This window comes from Gymnoscopelus microlampas, assembly GCF_963454915.1.
Source record: "Gymnoscopelus microlampas genome assembly, chromosome: 8".
NCBI classification, from domain to species: Eukaryota; Metazoa; Chordata; class Actinopteri; order Myctophiformes; family Myctophidae; genus Gymnoscopelus; species Gymnoscopelus microlampas.
The window spans coordinates 46845697-46865055 of NC_139945.1; the positions used below are offsets into that span (position 1 = coordinate 46845697).

Here is a 19359-nt window from a genome sequence, read left to right on the forward strand (position 1 = left end):
GTGGAAAACAGATCTGTAGGCCAAACTGTGAGATGTACCGTGGTTAATAATCTGGAGGTGGGGGAAATGAGCTTGTGTGTGTGTGTGTGTGTGTGTGTGTGTGTGTGTGTGTGTGTGTGTGTGTGTGTGTGTGTGTGTGTGTGTGTGTGTGTGTGTGTGTGTGTGTGTGTGTGTGTGTGTGTGTGTGTGTGTGTGTGTGTCCTTATTTGACCTTAAATGGCAAGTCAAGAACTGCAATAATCCATTCTCTCACAACTGGTAGTTTGATAGATACACTGGTGTGTGTGTGTGTGCGCATTGTCAGTGACAGAGTTGAGCTCACAGCAAATTGTGTTGACAGAAGTGGAGCGGTCTCTGGAAAGCACCACTGTGTGATGTATATATATAAGACAATAGCCTCTGTCTGTCTGCCACATTTTACCTGTCTGTACGTGTCTGTCACATTCTGTTTGTCTGTCACACATTCTACCTGTCTGTCTGTCACATTCTACCTGTCTGCCTCACACATTCTACCTGTCTGTCTCGCACACATTTACCTGTCTGTCTCACACATTCTACCTGTCTGTCTCGCACATATTTACCTGTCTGTCTGTCACATTCTACCTGTCTGTCTCACATTATCTGTCTGTTTGTCTACTTCTGTCACTCACATTCTACCTGTCTGTCTCATCATTTAGCATAGCAAACTGCTATGCTGCCCACTGCAGCCCAGCCCATATGGGCCCATACGACCAGGGGTGCACATAACTGGTGCGCAGGTGCGCATGCGTCGTCAAAATGCATGCTGTGCGGCACATCAGACGAAGGGAAGCGCTCTCGCGTACCAACAGCTGGGACAGGAATTTACTTCCTGAAGCCACACTTGCACAATCACGCTAAAGCACGCGTCGGCCCCATACGCGCCCCATACACAGCCATTAGGCGGAGGGGGAGGGGACGCATGCTGCACGTGATTGTGGCCTCGAATCCTGACACACAGACAGTCGCGCGACTCGCACGCAGCAAGCTGCTGGCTGTGTTACAGGCACTCGTCACCGATGATGAACGCACTGTGATGGTGCAAAATATGCCGTGAACATCCCAATCTGGCGGGTAAAAGCAGCGCCTTTTTATACAGGGACAAAGGATTTCAGTCACCCAGCTTTTGATAAGCATGAGAAAAGCAAATAGCACATCAACATAGTGCAAACAATTGATAACAGGAGCAGGCAAGTTATCCATGTATCCCTCTTTTATCCATCCTGCGAGACGTGTCGCGGCAAAATGTATTTATTTATTTATTTTGTGCGCCGTTTGGAAGAAGCAAGTCTTGCAAGACGTCGTTTGGAAGAAGCAAGATAATTTTCCAAAATAAATGGCCTATAAATGTTATAGTATAAAATAAAAACGATACATGAGAGAGACAAAAAGCAAAAACCGAAAGCAAACACATTCTGCTGGCTCTAGGCTACCCGAGTGCGAATGAGAAGTGAAAGCAGGCGGGCCAAGCGTGTTCCCGTGACATGCTCGCGCTCGTATGTGTTCACGCGTGCGGGGGATGAACCGTTCCCTACCCAAACCGAAAGTTACGGAAGCTCGAATCAGCGTTGATGATCAAGCCGCCATCATTGTTGTTTTGAGAACAAACAAAGAAAAACTCACCATGATCCAGCTATTGCAGCCTGTGCGCGTGCGAGGGTTTCACGGGACAGTGCCCGTCGGCCCATCAACTTCTCCGGCGTCGGAGAAGTTGATGGAGTTTTATTTCTACTTCTATGGATAGATCCATGCCATCTGAGGACTGAGGTGTAGGTGTGTGTGTGTGTGTGTGTGTGTGTGTGTGTGTGTGTGTGCGTGTGCGTGCGTGCGCTCGGGCACCACACTAGTTTGGAGCCTGTAGCACACAGTGTCTGCCATGTGAAAATAACCGATCTACAAGCCCACAACCTCTGAGCTTGTAGATTGGCTACCTTCCTATTATGTTTGAACTGCTGTGTGGATTATTAGTACACTTTTTAGATAGAGATCGTCTTAGTACACATATCTTACTTTGTTTTCATAGACCTGGTTGCTTGTTTCTCTCGCAAAATACCTGACACTCATTGGAATTTGCAGGTTTTGACGTCACTGCTAGTTCAGTGATTCTCAACCTGTGGGTCGGGACCACAACGGAGCTTGTAGATCTGCTATTTTGACAATCTTTATCTGTGGAACCGAGTCAAACAAAAAGGGGGTCCCCAGTTAAAATATGATTATTTTGGTGGTCACGCCCTGGCATCCATTATTTTTATTTATTTATTTTCACAAATTGTCATAAATGGCATAAAAGAAAAAAAAGCTGATCTACAAGCTCAGTAAAAGCTTGTAGATATGCTATTTTTTGCTATGAATACACGTGTGGCTTGCGATTTTGACTTGCCCATTGGTGTGGCTTGGGCACAAAAGGTTTGAAAACCACTGCAGTATAGAATATAGGACTGGACTGGAAAATAAGTGTTCTCATGAAGCTCTCGATGACCAATTTATTGATGTTGCACTTTGAACTTTGAATTAATATTATTATTTATTATTTGATGTATATAACTTGAGTTGAATTTTTTTTTAGTATTGTGACTGTCACTGGTAGGCAGCAAGAACATATGAGTTTGCGGAGCGCAATGCTTGTCGAGTGCCCTTCAAATTGTGGTGAGTAGTAGGCTAATTGAAATTGAATTGGTACCAGTACTTGAAATGTGTCAATTTGTCTAAACATTCTAGCTACTGATAATTTACTGTATTTCTCTTTAGTTGAAGAGGGTTCCAAAATGACATGATTGCTGTCCATGGTGCTGAACTCTACTCTCAAATACTTTGAATTTGTGTGAGAAAAATGTAGTAAGGCTTGTAAGCCCCGCAGTTGTGGGCATGTGTTTGTTTGTGTTGTAAAGCAATGTAACATCAAGCGTTAACAGGTTATTATTTAACACCATAATGCAACATTATAGAGATTTTCTAAAACTGGAAGTGGCTTGTCCACCATGCACGGGACTAATACAGCATTAGTGGTTGAAACCCAATCATGCGTTCTGCCCCTGGTGCCGACTTTGACTTGTTCCGCCACTGCCGCATTCACCTTTTATTAGTCCTGCAGGGACAATTCAGCTTCATCCAGCTGATGGCTGCTCAGATGGTTATGATGATCGCTCAGGGGGTGTGGGAGCAGTTAGGGTTTAAAGGACAACTTTGGTTTTTTACAACCAATGTTTATGTTTTAGATTGTAATTAAAGTAAATAAAAGATGAGTGTTAAAAAATTTAAATTTACTGCTTTCTATAGTTTTAGCAATTTTCACAATCTTTTTTACAGTGTTTTCACAGTGGGCGGGGGCATTCTGTCCGGTGGCTAAATATGCATTTTTTTAACACATTAACCCGGCATTTTCTTTATTATTATTTACAGTAGCTCTTCTAGCCCCCAATAACTCACATCGGGCCATCTCAGACAGCCGGACCTTTTTTATTGTGTAAAAAAGGCATATTTAGCCACCGGACAGAATGCCCCCGCCCACTGTAAAAAATATTGCAAAAAATGCTAAAACTATAGAAAGCAGTAAATGAAAAAAAAATTACACTCATCATTTATTTACTTTAATTACAAGCTAAAATATAAACCTTGGTTGTAAAAAACCAAAGTTGTCCTTTAAGAGGCGAACCGGTGACCTTCTTCTGATTACCAGACAGTCTCTCTACCGACTAAGCTACGGCTGCCCCCAGGGCTGTGTTTTGTTAGGATTTACCAATACGAATACTTATCGATACTAGAGCTCGGACATTATGACATTTTATTACTTAACACATCGGGTGCCGAACACGGTAAAAAACGTGTTATCAGTCTTTTCAAAGTTCATGCGAACTTTCGGGGACAGAGCCTTCAGTGTGGCAGCCCCCACCCTGTGGAACTCCATTCCAATAGGGATTCGCCATGCTCCAACACTGGACTCTTTTAAAGCTGCCTTGAAAAGACACCTATTCTCTCAGGCTTATGGCATATAGTTGTTTGTTTGTTTGTTCATTAGTCTGTTAGTTGTTCATTGTTCTGATGTAAAGCGTCCTTGGGTTTATGAAAGGCGCTATATAAATGCAAGCTATTATTATTATTATTATTTATTTTTTTTCCACAAGGGGGGGGCTAGCGCAGCTCTGGAATCACCCACGGTGACTCTGAGAAGGAAGGGACAGATGGATCACTGGCCAAAAAACATGGCTCCCCGTCCGCTCCCCTCCTTGATAAAAACCTCTGTATCTCCTTAACTTTTTACATTGGGGAAAACGAGTCATTTTCGATGGGCGATTACTCCGTAATGGCGACTCACGTGAGAGATGTTATTGTTCCAAGCGTTAGCCAGGACCATCGATCGTCGTGCACGCATCCATTTTTTGCGCGTGGGTGCTCGCCGTGGAGTCCACAGCTATAAACAGCACAGCGTTACAAACGGTGAGATCTCTGGCACTCAACGTAATCTGTTTTAATAAAGCGCTGGCACCCGTTGTGTTAAGTCGAAAAGCAATATATTACGCCGTTTAACCGCAAAAGTGAAGTGCTTCAAGGTGAGGCGGTTATCACCATCAGCTATAACCCACATCTTTTCAGAGCAGTGCTACTAGGTAACGATTGGAATAATAAAGGATCATATTTGATTGATTGAATACTTTATTTAAAAGATTTGCAGGGGAAAAGCACATGGAAGTACAGTTTACAATACAAGGTCAGCTAAAATGGATTGCTCATAAAAGCCACAATATCATGATCAATACTACATTTTAATTCTAAAGCCTGATTTCTACTTTGTCATTCGTCGGAAATACATTAGATGATCTACAAGCAAGCGTGTAGATTAGCTATTTTCGGCAAGCGACACCATCGTTCAATGGAGTATAAATTAAGCATGAGTCTTGACATTACAGCAGCTCCTACTAAAAGTCAGCTAGGTTGTGGTTAAGATTATGGTTAGAGATTAAAGAAAGAACATTATGATTGTCCTAAGTCCACACAAGTGTCTCTGGCAGCCAGCCCGCAGGTGTATGGGTGTGTGTGGGCGTGCGTGTGAGTGCGTGTGTGTGTGTGTGTGTGTGTGTGCGTCTGTGTGCGTGTGTGTGTGTTGGTGGTGTGCATGTCCTGCAGTCACCTGCTGTAGTGAGGAGCAGAGTGGTTTTGGATTTGCTTGACCTTCGAGACAGAAGTGAGAGACCAGCACAGACAGAATGGATGTCACTTTACCGCAACCGCTCTCTCTGTCTCTCTCTCTCTCTAGTCACTGATGTGGAACTGAAGAGGCTGAAGGATGCCTTCAAGAGAACCAGTGGCCTTTCCTATTACATGACCCAGCAGTGTTTCTACAGGGAAGTGCTGGGAGATGGAGTTCCTCCTAAAGTTGCAGAGGTATGTTCAGAAACCACGCACGCACGCACGCACGCACGCACGCACGCACGCACGCACGCACGCACGCACACACGCACACACACACACACACACAAAAGCACTGCACATGCTCACAGACTGTGACTTTGCAAGGCACACACTGATACATACACCTCCACCTCAACAGGTTTACTGCAGTGATGCTCAACCTCACAGCAACCCACAGAAATGACATGATGCCGGTTTGCTTTCTGCAGGCATAAAGGTGCTGCAGGCATAAAGGCTTAGAATGGTGAACTTGACTTTTGATTAATTACTCAGATGGTTTCCAGATGAGGCTTTAACTTTTCAACTTACTTGAGCAGCCTACACCATGTGAGGTAACATAGCCTGTGGCTTTGAGGGCCTCTCAGTACAACCACAGGAACGGGGGTCTCTGAGCTGATAGACTCCTCTTCCTCTTCTCAAATAAAAGCCACACATCCAGAGACATGTCAGGTGCTATACAGTATGTGTTAGCCACCATTGGCTACAAACAAGACCCACAGTCTAGCACCAGCACAATAAAGACCCACTCCCCCCAAAATCAATGTTTTTGGTTTGTTTAATGGCTTTTTGAAGCTTACCTGTAATAATCGGGGAAGTTTCTTGCACTCTCCATATTTCCAGTCCAAAGCATTAATATAGAGCTTTACAACTAAAATCTAGACTTCAGACTAGCACTCTGAAAACGGGCATAACAAAGTGCACACCATTTAGATGAGATGCAATGTCACACACTGACACAATTATAATTGTTTTGACACATTTATTAAATATAATTAGTATGAGTTATTCTAGGGTATTAGTTCTGGACGCTGGTTGGTTTTATAAGCACAGCCAGTGATCCAATCAACGGTTATCAGCTCTTTGGATGCTGGTATGTGAAATGTATGGCAGGGCGAATTAGTATAATTAGAATCAGAATAATCATCCTGTAATGGAAGGTTGAATGCCTATCGCAGCTACATGTGTGTGTGAGCAACTCACTGGACCGTTTCAGTCATTATAAGACTCTGGATAATAACGTCAGCTAAATGTATAATGTAATGTAATTGAAACCCCCACAGGAAGCTAACAGGACAGTTGGTTGAGTGCTCTGTTGCAGGTATGATTAGATGACTGGACTCGGATAACACTGTCTGTTGAGACACTTTCGGTAACACTTTCTATGTGTCCCATGTCTATAATGTATTATAAAGATACGTATAGTGCATTATAATAATATGCTTATAGGACAGTATCATTATTTTCATAAGCACTCATACACAAAAGGCTTTATAACATTAATCATAACACATTATAAAGTATTTTATAATAACTTATGAGGTCAATTATTATCCCTCCCTCTCCCCTCCCATCTCATATTGTCACCATGGCAGCTCCAGCGACAGTGGTGTAGATGTAAGGACACAGCTGTGGTTAGACGGAGACCTCTTCAAACGGACAAATGGCCGCCACAGCCTATCCCTAGTTCAAAGACAAGCCAGGCTCAGTTTGTCCGTTGAGATGCAAAGTGTATCTTTTCTTTCTGACCTGAAATCGGGTTGAATTCTGTCCATCCCTTGAAAGGCATTGTTTTCTTTTTTCAGAGAGAGAGATGTTTTTTTTTCCAAAGATGAAAGTCCCATAAGGTTGTATTTTAATTGTGAAGTAGATTAGAGCAGAAAGATACCATTCCACACACCAAAACACCCAATTAGGAGGATTTAATTTAAGGCAGTGATGGGATTTATCAAGCAACAAACTCCTCCTCAGACTGATTGGTATGATTAGAGTATGCCCTAGACCAGTGGTTCTCAAACCTTTTTGGGGTTTCAAAAGGGGACGCTCTCTGATTGAGGTGTGAGATAATTCAAATCTACAAAGTAACTAGTATCTACAGTTTTCAAATAATTGTAGTGGAGTAAAAGTACAATATTTGCCTCTGAGATTTAGTGGAGTAGAAGTAAAAGTAATGAAAATTGGAAATACTCCAGTAAAGTAAAAAATACCTCAAAATTGTACTTAAGTACGGTACTTGAGTAAATTGATTTAGTTTACTTTCCACCACTGCACCCATGACATGCCAGGCAGCATCCAGGAAGTTGAGTTTGAGTAACTGACAAAAGGGAGGACGTTCACCTGACCTAGACAGAAGACCGAGAAGATTGACTGGCAGGATTGGCATAGTTCTTCATTCTGTGTGAGTTACTGGCATTATGCACAAATGATATGTGAATATTAGAGAATTATTAACCTATCTATTACATACTTCAAGTTCATTTATGTGTACAAGTTCATGTATGTAGATTAAGATTATTATTTTTTTAACTCGACTTGTTCCAGCCTTGGCTAAAGCTAGTCTTTTTATTTGTTTTATATCCACTTATACCAGCTATTTTATATCAGCTCCTTGTCCCTGGCCTTGCTTGAACTGCCAGCCTCCCACTCCACCATTGTCATGTGACCACACGTTTTGAATATATCTAATCTGGTCGGCCACATGAAAAGAGTCCAGTTCAAGTTGTGAAGAGGAGGGTAGAGGGCCAGAGAGTGAGTGTGCAACAAAGATCTTTACAATATCACCCATCTTACACCTATTCTGTTCTACCGCGCTCCTGTCAGGTACCCTTCCTCTGTTTATTGTACAGTAAACAGTACATTAAACAGTTACTGTATATTTGAGTCATTTCCCATAATAACAGAGGCTTCATTGTAGTACCAAAGATCCTTAATTTAGGAAGATATGCCATCCCATCCTTTGCCACTAGGTACAAAAGGGTACAGAAATGGTAGTACAGTGAACCACTTCCTTGTTTTTTTGTTATTTATCCACTTCTCCATTGCTGTCTTCCTGTTCACCGCTCTGCTCAGTTATTCTGGTTGTAAACCAGATTCTGGGACCCCAGTGCAGTGTGTTTAATATGCTGTGGTAAATCCATTCAGCAGATGACTGTGCATTCAATGCCCCTGCACACAAATCACTAATGTGCACAATCGGGTACATGGTTAACCGTGGAAATGAAAATGAATCACCATCAGTCTAGGACTGATTAACTCATTTTTAAAATAACTGATTTATTAATAATATTAATTATACAACAGGTAGTTCCGACCAAGCAATTTGATTGGTTGAAATAGGCTCTCTATCCGTGCTCAAACGAGCATGAATAGCACATCAAAATATAAGAAAATCAGCTGTGCTGAACTGCTGATCAGACGGAGTCTGGTAGAGCAGAGCCGGTTAAGTGGCTAGGCTAGCAGTTTGCATGGGAAGTTTGCAGACGTAGTTGGTAAATCTTTCATTAAAAACATTTCTATAGAATATCTTAATTACAGTGAGATTGAGCAGTTAATCTGACAGTTAAGTTTCATTTCTCTGTGTGTTCTTTATGTATTTCCAGGATGACATAGAGATAACAGTTGCAGAAAGGCTTTTATTTTGAGAGCTAAATGCCCTACATTTTTATATATTTTATTTTGATGGTAGCTGTATTGGCACTTCAGAGATGTTTGCGGAACTTGGCTCCGCCTTGTTCCTGACCGTATCACTGTTGTGCCAATAATCATAATGTTAACGCAGGGTTAATAATCATAACGTTAACGCACACCCTCTCGTGTAATATTGCTTAATTATAGCAGTGTTACACGCTTGTTATGCTTTTCAAAGCGTCTGTCTGCAGTTCTCAGATTGGATTTAACTCTCTAATTAGAAGAAGAAGTGCTTGGTTCTACTATGGGACACACAGATTACACACTGGTTTCTCTAACACAGAGGTTTGCTGACATAAACCACTAGTGTGGCAGTAGTACCACCCTACTTGGTCCAGAGCTGCAGAGCAAAATCTATAATATTAACTTAAAAACAAGTGGCACATGAAGGCGGAAAGGCGGCTTTGTATTCTATATATAAACTTCAGTTAAGTTTTACTTTAGTTTTTAACGGCTTGGCGAGGTAACCACAAAGCAGTGGAAAACATTGCCAGAAACATGGATAACAGTCACATTATTTGGACACTGTTCCCTTTATAGACCACAATGAGATGGTTGGCTTCATTCGTTGTGTATACGTTTCTGTGTCTAAGGCACGTAATGTTTACTGCAATTTTTATTTGTACACAGATAACTGTGAACACTTCAAAGTGTACATGCATTTAAAAAAAAAAGTAAACACACCTGGGCCTAACCTTAGAGACTAATATGTTGATAGTGTAGGCGTTCGTTTGTATTCCTAGCTCCTGATTTAGGTACCACTCCTTGACGCATTGTTTAAACAGGCAGAATAATACTGAGACACAGACTGTGACAGAAGAAATTCAAGCCTGGGGACACGAGTCACGTCAAGTTCATTTGTAAAGCCAGGGGCGTAACTACCGTGACGCAGACAACGCAGTTGCGTTGGGGCCCAGAGTCATTTGAGCCCACCCGTTTTGTCTGTAAAATAAAATAATAAATACATACAGAGATGCAATGACAGTTGGGTTGCTAGCACCTGCGGGCCTCCCAACCGCTCTAGTGGAGAGAATCAGAATCGGCTTTATTGTCACATCACAGGTTGACAGAAGTAAAAAAAAAAGTGGGTGAAATGTGCATAGTGGGGAGGCTAATAACGTGGAGGAAGTCAGAAGAGGTGCAGCGTTCGCTCATTTTGGGTTTGTTTTCATAGACCTGATTGCTTATTTCTCGCAACACTGCTGAGCTGCTGCTTCTCTATTCGTTCATCTCCACCTGGAGCCGCGGGAGCAGGAGGGGGGATTGAGGGTCCGCGGTGACCACCCCGTATCGGGGCCCACTGTTGGCTTGTTACGTCACTGTGTAAAGCACATTTAAAAACTACAAAAATACGCTCTTCGGAGTGCAGATCGGCACCAGGCCTGGTTGCCTAAACATGGGCTGTGTGTGTGTCTGTGAGCAGCGAATGTTGGGCACTGCTGGACAGATGGGTGTGAAACTTTGATGGACAGGGGTGAAAACATAATCCTCTCCCCCGGCCGTTACGGCCTGGCGGAGATGGCTAACTGCAGCCTGTGGTAGATTGAGTTGACTGACTGACTGCCATGTAAAGGGAAGTACAGTAATTGATACGAGTGCACAGAAACTAGCTGATTTACAAGTTTCACAATGCGTCCCATCTTCGAGTCTGCAACCTGCTGTGAGCTTGTAGATCTTTTATTTTTGGTTCATGACACCGTTGTCTGAAAAGAGTTACATTTTTCATGGCAGAAGCTACCACCCACAAAATAGTTGATTTCATTTGTTTATCAAATTTGAAGTCTCTGAATCAAAGATGACACCAAGATTTTCTGCATGAGTATGTAGCTAAGTAGTCCCTTCGAATTTTGTAGGCTACTTGTTGCTTATCTTTCTAAGGCCACACGGGTGACATTATTTAGACGGGGTTGGTTTTAACTTTAGGACTCCTTGTTTTTAGTAGAGCAAAATAGTTGAAAATATCAGCAGCAGCACAGGTTGAATTAAATAGAGTGACCATCTATCTCTTCAGTGCCAAGGCAAGGACGGGAGGTCTCAATAGTGCTGATTAGGGAAGCAGCTATAAGCATCAGAGAACTGCCTGGCAGTGAAAGGGGTAATGGAATGAAAGCAGTTTAAAAGCGAGAGATTTATTAGTTGGACATGGGGAAATTAGGAATGCGGCATCAAACATGTGGGGCCAGTGAGAGTTGTCAGTGCATAAGAGATGAACAATCACTTTTATCTGATTAACTCTTCACTCACACAGCTCACAGCCCACAATGTCCTGTGTTGGGCTGCAGCAGGAGATGTTAGTGCCCCACCAGACGTCCAGGTGGGATTATAGGTTTGTACTCCATCCTGCGATCCTGCTTCCTTCCGTCTATCTGAGATCCTATACCATAAATCTTGAGATGAACAAACTTGGTGTATGGTTACATCTAGGATGCTTTAACAATGAGTCTGTGATTCATTGTTAAAGCTTATTATTCTGGGCGTTTTTATGGCTTATTCAGATAGATTGTGAATAGAGACAGGAACTGCGGAGAGTATGCGAAAGACACACTGTAAATACTCTGGTGGAGGATCCAGTGTGGATTAGACTTCATCTGGGAAACCTGTGACGTCAGTTGCCTATAGGCTATGACATATTTATGTATGATTCCAAATTTGGGCAATAAGCCAGAGCTGAGTCCCATTGACTTGCATTATAACATTAAATGTACATATTTCTAAGTATCAGATATGAAAAGAACTTGTGGAGGTTCAAGAGGTTGTCAACCTACTGGCAGACTGATCGGTCCAGCAGTTTGTGAGATTAGATCCGGATAAACTCAAACAGACCGACCGTCTTATAGATGGCTAGCCTCTTGCAGAGCCATGCCATTAAAAAAATGTGAAACCGCACACTCTAGCTCTGGATCCATCAAACAGAATCCTGACCTATCATGTGAGCAGAGGCTTTCTTGACATTGAAACGGTGAGATAGGCACCTTTCATCTGCATGGCACAGAATCACATTTACTTGTTAGAAATCCAAGTGCCTATCAAAGCCTGTGTGTGTTAGAGTGAAAATCTGCAGGCCTTATGACATCACACGGCTGAATCTGGTGATGTGAGTATTTTTAGAGGCTGTGCTTGTTACAAAGCTCCATTAGATGGATGTAGAGAAGCTGGAGTGTCTATGTGTGTATTGGAGGGTGAATGGAATGCATTTTCAAGTAAGAGAAAACTGATTTGGAAGCTGATGAAGTGTGTGAGAGACAAATGAGGTGTGTGTGTGTGTGTGTGTGTGTGTGTGTGTGTGTGTGTGTGTGTGTGTGTGTGTGTGTGTGTGTGTGTGTGTGTGTGTGTGTGTGTGTGTGTGTGTGTGTGTGTGTGTGTGTGTGTGTGTGTGTGTGTGTGTGCGCGCGCAACTCCCCACCTTTCTTACATACAGACAGACACTAAATCACTGTTTATGACTACGCTTACACAGTATTACCACCACTGGTATTAGTATCTATCGTGAGAGAAGTCCTAGCTTTGCCTCGTGGTTGCCTCCACAGTTGGTGTGTGAATGTGTGTGTGAATGTAACACACATTGTAAAGCTCTTTGGATAGAAATGCAGATCATTCACTCTATACTTTTCAATATGAAATACAGTACAGCTATTACTGTAAGCCAGGGAACCCATTGATCCCTTATTTCCTTCTCTAATGAAGGAAACATACAAGACAGTAAGGCTAATAGAAACCGTTGGCCGATGAACTCACTCTGTTATGATTTCCTTGTAGTGTTTGACCCTCTCGAACGAGACAGTGAGCACACCCAGCACTATTAAAAAACAGATTCATTGCAACTTCCAGGGCAACAGGCCCGTTTTTAAACACTTCGGTGTAGTAGAACCAGCCACTAGCTCTTCAGGGCAGTGTTCTCCAGAGGTAACATATTCTGAAAGCCGCAGATTCCGGGTTTAGACTGAAACACGTCGTCTGGCGGGTATGATGGTACGCTGTTATCGCTGCATGCTGGTGTCTCTCTCCTCCTCTAAGAGTTTCTCTCCTTATCTCCCCGGTGAACAGAAACTGCAGTGTAGAGGAAAATAAGAGAGCAATTTAATATTAATTTTGGTCTTTACGTCTTTAAGCGGCCTGATTCCTTGTAGGTTATAATTTGTGCATATATTTGAGTTCTCCTTCAAGCAATGTTGAAATGCCTCCAATATGAAATGTTGTCCAGTGTTTCCCCTAGCCTGAAGGTGTGGGGGAGGATCGCGCGCATGCCGAAATTACCCCAAAAATTACCCAAAAATGTTGGTTCTCAAAATGCATATTTGGGGGGCACGGTGGCGCAGTCGGTAGCGCTGTCGCCTCACAGCTAGAAGGTCCTGGGTTCGATTCCCGCCAGGGACGCTGTGGGCGCTGGGGGCGTGTTCTCTCCTCCACGTCATCGGCGCCCATACCCTAGGTGGGGTTGGTGAAAGGGCCTACTCTGTGTGGAGTTTGCATGTTCTCCCCGTGTCTCCTAGGGTAGTTAATACCCTCACAAAAACATGTAGTAATCCTGGTCACTATACTGCCTCCCCCTGGTCAGCCGGGGCGCCTGATGGAGGAGAAGAGAACTGGTTGGAATAACGTGTTCCTTCCACGCGCTATGTCCAACCAGGGAAACTCCCCCCTGTCGGGTGATAAGAAGCGGCCTGCTTGCTCCTCATGCATTGAAGGAGGCATGAGCTTCAGCTTGGGCTCTCCCTAGGCTGGCAGAGGGTAGGTAGTGCCCAGGATTACATAGGCAATTGGCACTGGGTGAAAAAATGTGGGTTACAAAATCGTGGGATAAAAATTATAAGAAAAAAAAAAAAAAAAAAATGCATATTTGTGCTCAAACACGAAGACTTGTATAGTACATGTGCACACTGCACAGTAATGAGCAGGAAAATATCTGTGTAGTTTACATATGAATTGTCTCCAGATTTAGGAAAATATACTTTTATTAGGCCAAGTAGTATAGACAAACTGTCATACATAACAAAAAAGTCAGTGGTGGAGGAAGTACTCCCACTTCTTACTTAACACATTACCTGCCAATCACTGATATGTCCATGATTAAATAATAATAATAATACAAATAAAATAAAAAATCATACTGTGGCGGCCAGATGTAAAAAGATGGTACCATGTAGTTGAATCAGAAAACCATATCATGTATTTAGTCTTGCATAAGCCAGATCATTATCAGAAACAAACAGACATTAGAATGATAATTTGAGGAGGTGCCAGCCAGGCTTTCATCAATCTTCAGCGCCATTTGTGTCACAGCACAATAATATTCTAGACAGAGAGAGAGAGCGAGAAAGTGTGAGAGAGAGAAAGCGTGAGAGAGAGGAAATACTTAGAAACAGGATCCACTCTTAAGAGGAAGAAAATAGACAATGAAATAGCATGCTGTTGTTACAAAACATCTATATAGTTTTCTTTTGGCAAAGAGTTCATGATTTGACTTCCCTTCTCCAGACTCTGTGACCTGCTGACACGACCTCTGCCATAGTTCACTGAGCTCTCTGACTGTAGAGCCACCCCAGGGCTGCTCCGTGCCCTGGGCTGCTCACACTGAGTCGCACGCACTGAAAACAAGTTCTGACGTAACACACACAAACCAAACAACAGTGAGTCAACTCTGTCACACACACACACGGACACACACGGACACGCACACACAGAGTTTCTTGGTCTGGCCTGTGTCATGCAGAGACATCAATGCAGTGAATGCACCATGTGGCAGTATTGCAGCAGTGCCATCTAGCCTTGCTGCCTCGCTGTCTAGATACAGTAGTGCAGCTCTGCTCTTAAAAACATTAGACTACCTACCTACTTATATAAAGGTAGTAACTTTGTCTATTGTTCAACCCTTTTCTGTTGATGTATTTGATAGTTGTTTTACACATGGTAAAAACTAAGTAAAAACTGTTCATGTATCCTCTTCATCATCTTCCCCTAACTAATGGTGTCTGTTAATGCACCATGAATCAGTTGGACAGAAAACAATGACCCCAGGGCGTAGAATTGCAGTGTTCATTACTTATGATTTGTCTGTTATAGCTTGCAGATGCACTCAGGCAGACTTATTTTCCGTTTTTTGGCTGATGCTCTTTTCCAGAGCCACCTACAATCCATGAGCATAGTGTCCACCAGTGCCGTGCTCGAGTGCGCAAGACAGCAGACACGTGTAGGTTTTATACTGCCTTGTGTGAGGATCGAACTCATGACCTTCTGTTTGCAGTCAAATGTCCATCCTGCTGCCATTCCATGGTTCCATAGGAAGTAGACAAAACAACTTCCAGTGGTTGAGATGCTGGTTCAAGTGTATTAATTGCTAAAGAGCAATCACTGAATCCCCACTGAGCCCTTAGAGGCCCCTAGAGGATTAATCAGAATTCTTTCGTTCTCCAAATATGTTTCATATGAGGAATTTAACATTGTAAATATTAGTAATATTTACACATTAATTCATCAGAAAATCTAAATCTCATCCCTACTGAAGAAACGCGACAGTACAAATAAATGATCATTATAACATTTGGTCCATAAATATCATGATTAGTCATATATATGATGTGATATATGATTGGTCATATCACTACAGCACCTCTCTTTTAGATTTTTCTGTTTCATGTGCCACCAGAACGAATTCCGGTATGACCTACATAGAGTACTGGCAATAAAGTAAGTTCTTTAGTTGACTCATTCTTAGAAGATGTTCTCACACACACATTATTGTAAGATCACACTGACAGTAATATGCTGTGTTTTGCAAATGCAGCAGACTGCAGACATCTTGGTGTTGTGTTGCTCACCTTGTTATTTGACCTTATTTAACCTCTGACACTGTGCCGTTTCCCCTGAGATCTCCTGAGTTGTTTTACCATATTTATTTTTGTGAACATCAGTCTCCAAGTCTATCTCTGCAGTCTTGACACTGAAGCAAAAACATGCAGTTCTGGAGTGTGTGGGTCTATCTGGGTCGCGTGTGCAATTGTGACTTTGATTTTCAATATGTTCAAGTCAGAGAATGTTTTGAAAATAAGTGTGTGTGTGTTGCTTAACTCCATTCTCGCTCTCTCTCTCTCACTCACTCACACACAGACAGACATGCACGCGCACACAGATACAGAACTGATGAATGGTGCCACCCTTGATGTTGTGGAAATCGTCAGGATCTGGTGTATTTAACACAAGGCTACCTGTCTACTTATTATATTCTAAACAAACAGTGATATTGAGGACAATAACTCTGGACAGTGTGCATCGCTGGGCCACTGCTATGCGATTTAACATGGACGTTCCAAGTTTTACCGTCACAGAAATACTGTCACTCACTCTCAAGTAGTCCTGGTTGTTGAAAAACCTGCCCTGCAAGGTTAAATATCCCTCATCCGTGAATCTGGCCCTGGCAATGCCACAGCATGCCATTAAGGGGCGTAATACAAAATGACAACCAATAAATAAATACAAATCAATGTAAGTACTGGCACAACAGCAGGACCCAGGGACTCTTTGGCGTGGACTGGAGCTGTCTACTTGCACAAGAGGCATGTTCTGCCTCATTTTATTTCTAATTTAACCACACACCTTATGTATATTTGACATATATTTGACATTGTGTCTTGGCACTATTTGAATTTGTTTCTCCATGTATCTATTCTTATAGAGACTCTTTGTTTTTACTGCAAAACTTTGGGAGCGTTGGATTGCTTCTTCTTCTTTTGCAATGGGTCGCTGACAATGTTTTTCTCCTCTGGTGAGGTCCTCACAACATCTGTCCTCTTGTCCGTCCAGGTGATCTACACATCGTTCGGAGGCTCGTCTAAAGGCCTGCACTTCAACAACCTGATTGTTGGTCTGGTACTGCTGACCAGAGGGCGAGATGAAGAGAAGGCCAAGTGTAAGTAGATCTGTCATGGACCAGGATGGGTTGTTAACTCATTCACTGACATTCACAAATAGCCCAAAAAGCCCAGACTGCCAGCGATTTTGTGATTTTCTTACCTTTTCAAGTAGTCACAGAATATTTATCTCCAGTATGATCGATCCCCTGATGGTCATCGCAACCCCCCAGTTCGCTTGTCATACGCCGTTGATAATAGCATGTCTCCCCAAAAATACATAGTAAAACACAGGAGCCGAGATATACAGAATATTTCCCAAATACTTTAACCAGGAAGTGAACGGAGCACTACATCTTTGGATCATGTTATCTCCTGGTTCTTTGTGCAAAAATAAAAAATAGATTATTTTTATTTTTTATCGACGTCTAAAGACACCATTGGCAGTGAATGAGTTAAGAGAGCTGGGATGATGGCATTTAAAAATATATATATAAATCGAGCAAAAGTATTTGATCTATTCTATAAAGTTAAATAAACTGGGCAGATGTGAGTGGACAGACGTCTTTCTATCTGCTCACGTCAGCGCACATCACCGTTGTTGGTCAACGGTTTCTGTTGTGTGTCCACTTAGTGCCATGTTACCTGCATGTCTACTACAGTATAAAGTGTAGGTTATCTGTCTGTCTGTGGTGGTCGGGCGTATTATGCCAAATTATGGACATACCAGCAGCATAAATCTGCATTATTGGGCAACAGTTTCTGGTGTGACTGATGTCACATGTCCATATGGGGATCCCAGATGTCAGCGCAAATTGCTGTTGTTGGCCACTACTTTCTGTTGTGTGTGACATCAGACCAGAGATCAAAATAAGTTGGGAGAATGTGAGAGAGAGTCTATTTCACCCACGCCATGACGTCTGACCAGAGTTCGATCAGCGAGAGAGGGTGTGGAGGAGGGAGTGAGAACGACCAGTGATAGACTATAAAATATTATTTCGAGTTGGGAATCGTATTGGCAGATATGAATGACTCAGATCAGGATCGGGGACAAAAGAAAAACTTGATTGACACATCCTTAAAACATATTTATGCATGCAAAAAAATTGCCAAGTTATTTCGCTTATCAATTTCACTGAGTTATTATTAATACGTGGTCCCAGCCCTGCTAGTTAACAGATATCTGGTCTTTGCATTGATTCGGTCACCTGCTTCTCTCCAGTTGGTCTTCTGTGTCACGTAGAATAGCAGACTTTACTCTCCCACATTATGTGTAAGTCTGACTGTTGACCCACAGTGGTAGATTTAAAAACGGGGGGGATGGGGAGCAGCAACAGCTGAGCAGTTCAGTAAGCATTCAGATGAGCTATAAATCTCTTTCTTTTTTTCTCTCTCTCTCCTCAAGATTAAACAAAGACCAGGAACCCCCTCTTGTTCTTTTATCAGTCCATCTTACTCACATTCAGATGGTCTCTTTCTCGCAATAATGGTCTCTCTGCACAATTGCAGTCCCGGGTTTCCAGAAGTTGGCATACTCATTTCCTGTTCCAGCAGCAGATTTGAACTGGAAACACATACTTTTATGAAGGTGTGATGTGGTTCCAGTTCAAATGGGCTGCTGAGTCAATCAAACAAAGCTATGGGAGACTGAACCGGAGCAGGAAACGAGTATGCCACCTTCTGGAAACCCGGGACTACAGAGACAGAGCCTAATACACAAACCCTCTTTCCCGTCCCTTTCTGCCTTTGACTTTCTGCCCTCCCCCCCCCCCCCCCCCCCTCCCTCTCTCTCTGGTTGTGATCGATGTGTTAAAGAGGTTAAAGGCCATCTATAGCTTCACCATTGCTGCTACTGTGTCTGTCTGCCTGTTAAACATAAGGATTAACTGTGTGTGTGTGTGTTGTGTGTTTGTGTGTGTGTGTGTGTGTGTGTGTGTGTGTGTGTGTGTGTGTGTGTGTGTGTGTGTGTGTGTGTAGACCTCTTCAGCCTGTTTGCCAGCGAGCCAGGCGGCTATGCAGCGCGGGATGACATGGAGGCAGTTCTCCGTGTGTTGGATGGGGAAGTCCCGCCCTCACTCAGGAAGTTCTTCACTGAGGTCAGCCACCATCTTTGGATTCTGACAGCCAAATCTCTCCGCTATTGGCATCATGGGCTTTTCAGATGGGACGTGGTGGTAGAGTCAAAATGACAAAGGAGAAATCCCTGTGCCCATGCATGTAAACCATCTGATGAAATGACAGCACATTGCCATCTAAAGGATGTTTATAACATCACTGAAACTAATCTGTCATTGAAAGTGAATGATGAGCAGCCTGCTGTCACTTCCTGCCTACAAATCCCTTAACACTCTAACAAGTTTTATCTGCCATATCCATTTGCATGGATCAGGAAGTTGTCTTGGCATGCATAAATACAGACAGAGAACACCCATGTGGCAGTTGCTACAATAACTTATGTTCAACACATTTCATACACAGAGAAACTCCATGTTTACGAAAATAGAGAAATATGGTACAATTCTCTATACGACCAGCTCAGTAGCCCTGTGATTAGAGCGTCCACCCTGAGATTGGGAGGTTGGGGTTCAATCCCCTGGCCGGGTCATACCAAAGTTCAAAAAACCAC

At 42.8% G+C, this 19359-nt stretch overlaps 1 protein-coding gene across 3 annotated transcripts in view; it reads left to right on the forward strand.

Moving 5' to 3' along the window:
- Nucleotides 1-19359, forward strand: part of usp32 (ubiquitin specific peptidase 32) — a 79942-nt gene that overhangs the window by 10905 nt on the left and 49678 nt on the right. For all 3 annotated transcript variants that reach the window (XM_084065387.1, XM_084065388.1, XM_084065389.1), the window contains exons 2-4: nucleotides 5270-5397; nucleotides 16687-16792; nucleotides 18711-18829. In XM_084065387.1, the coding sequence (XP_083921513.1) occupies nucleotides 5270-5397; nucleotides 16687-16792; nucleotides 18711-18829 (353 nt within the window). The remainder of the gene's footprint in view (nucleotides 1-5269; nucleotides 5398-16686; nucleotides 16793-18710; nucleotides 18830-19359) is intronic.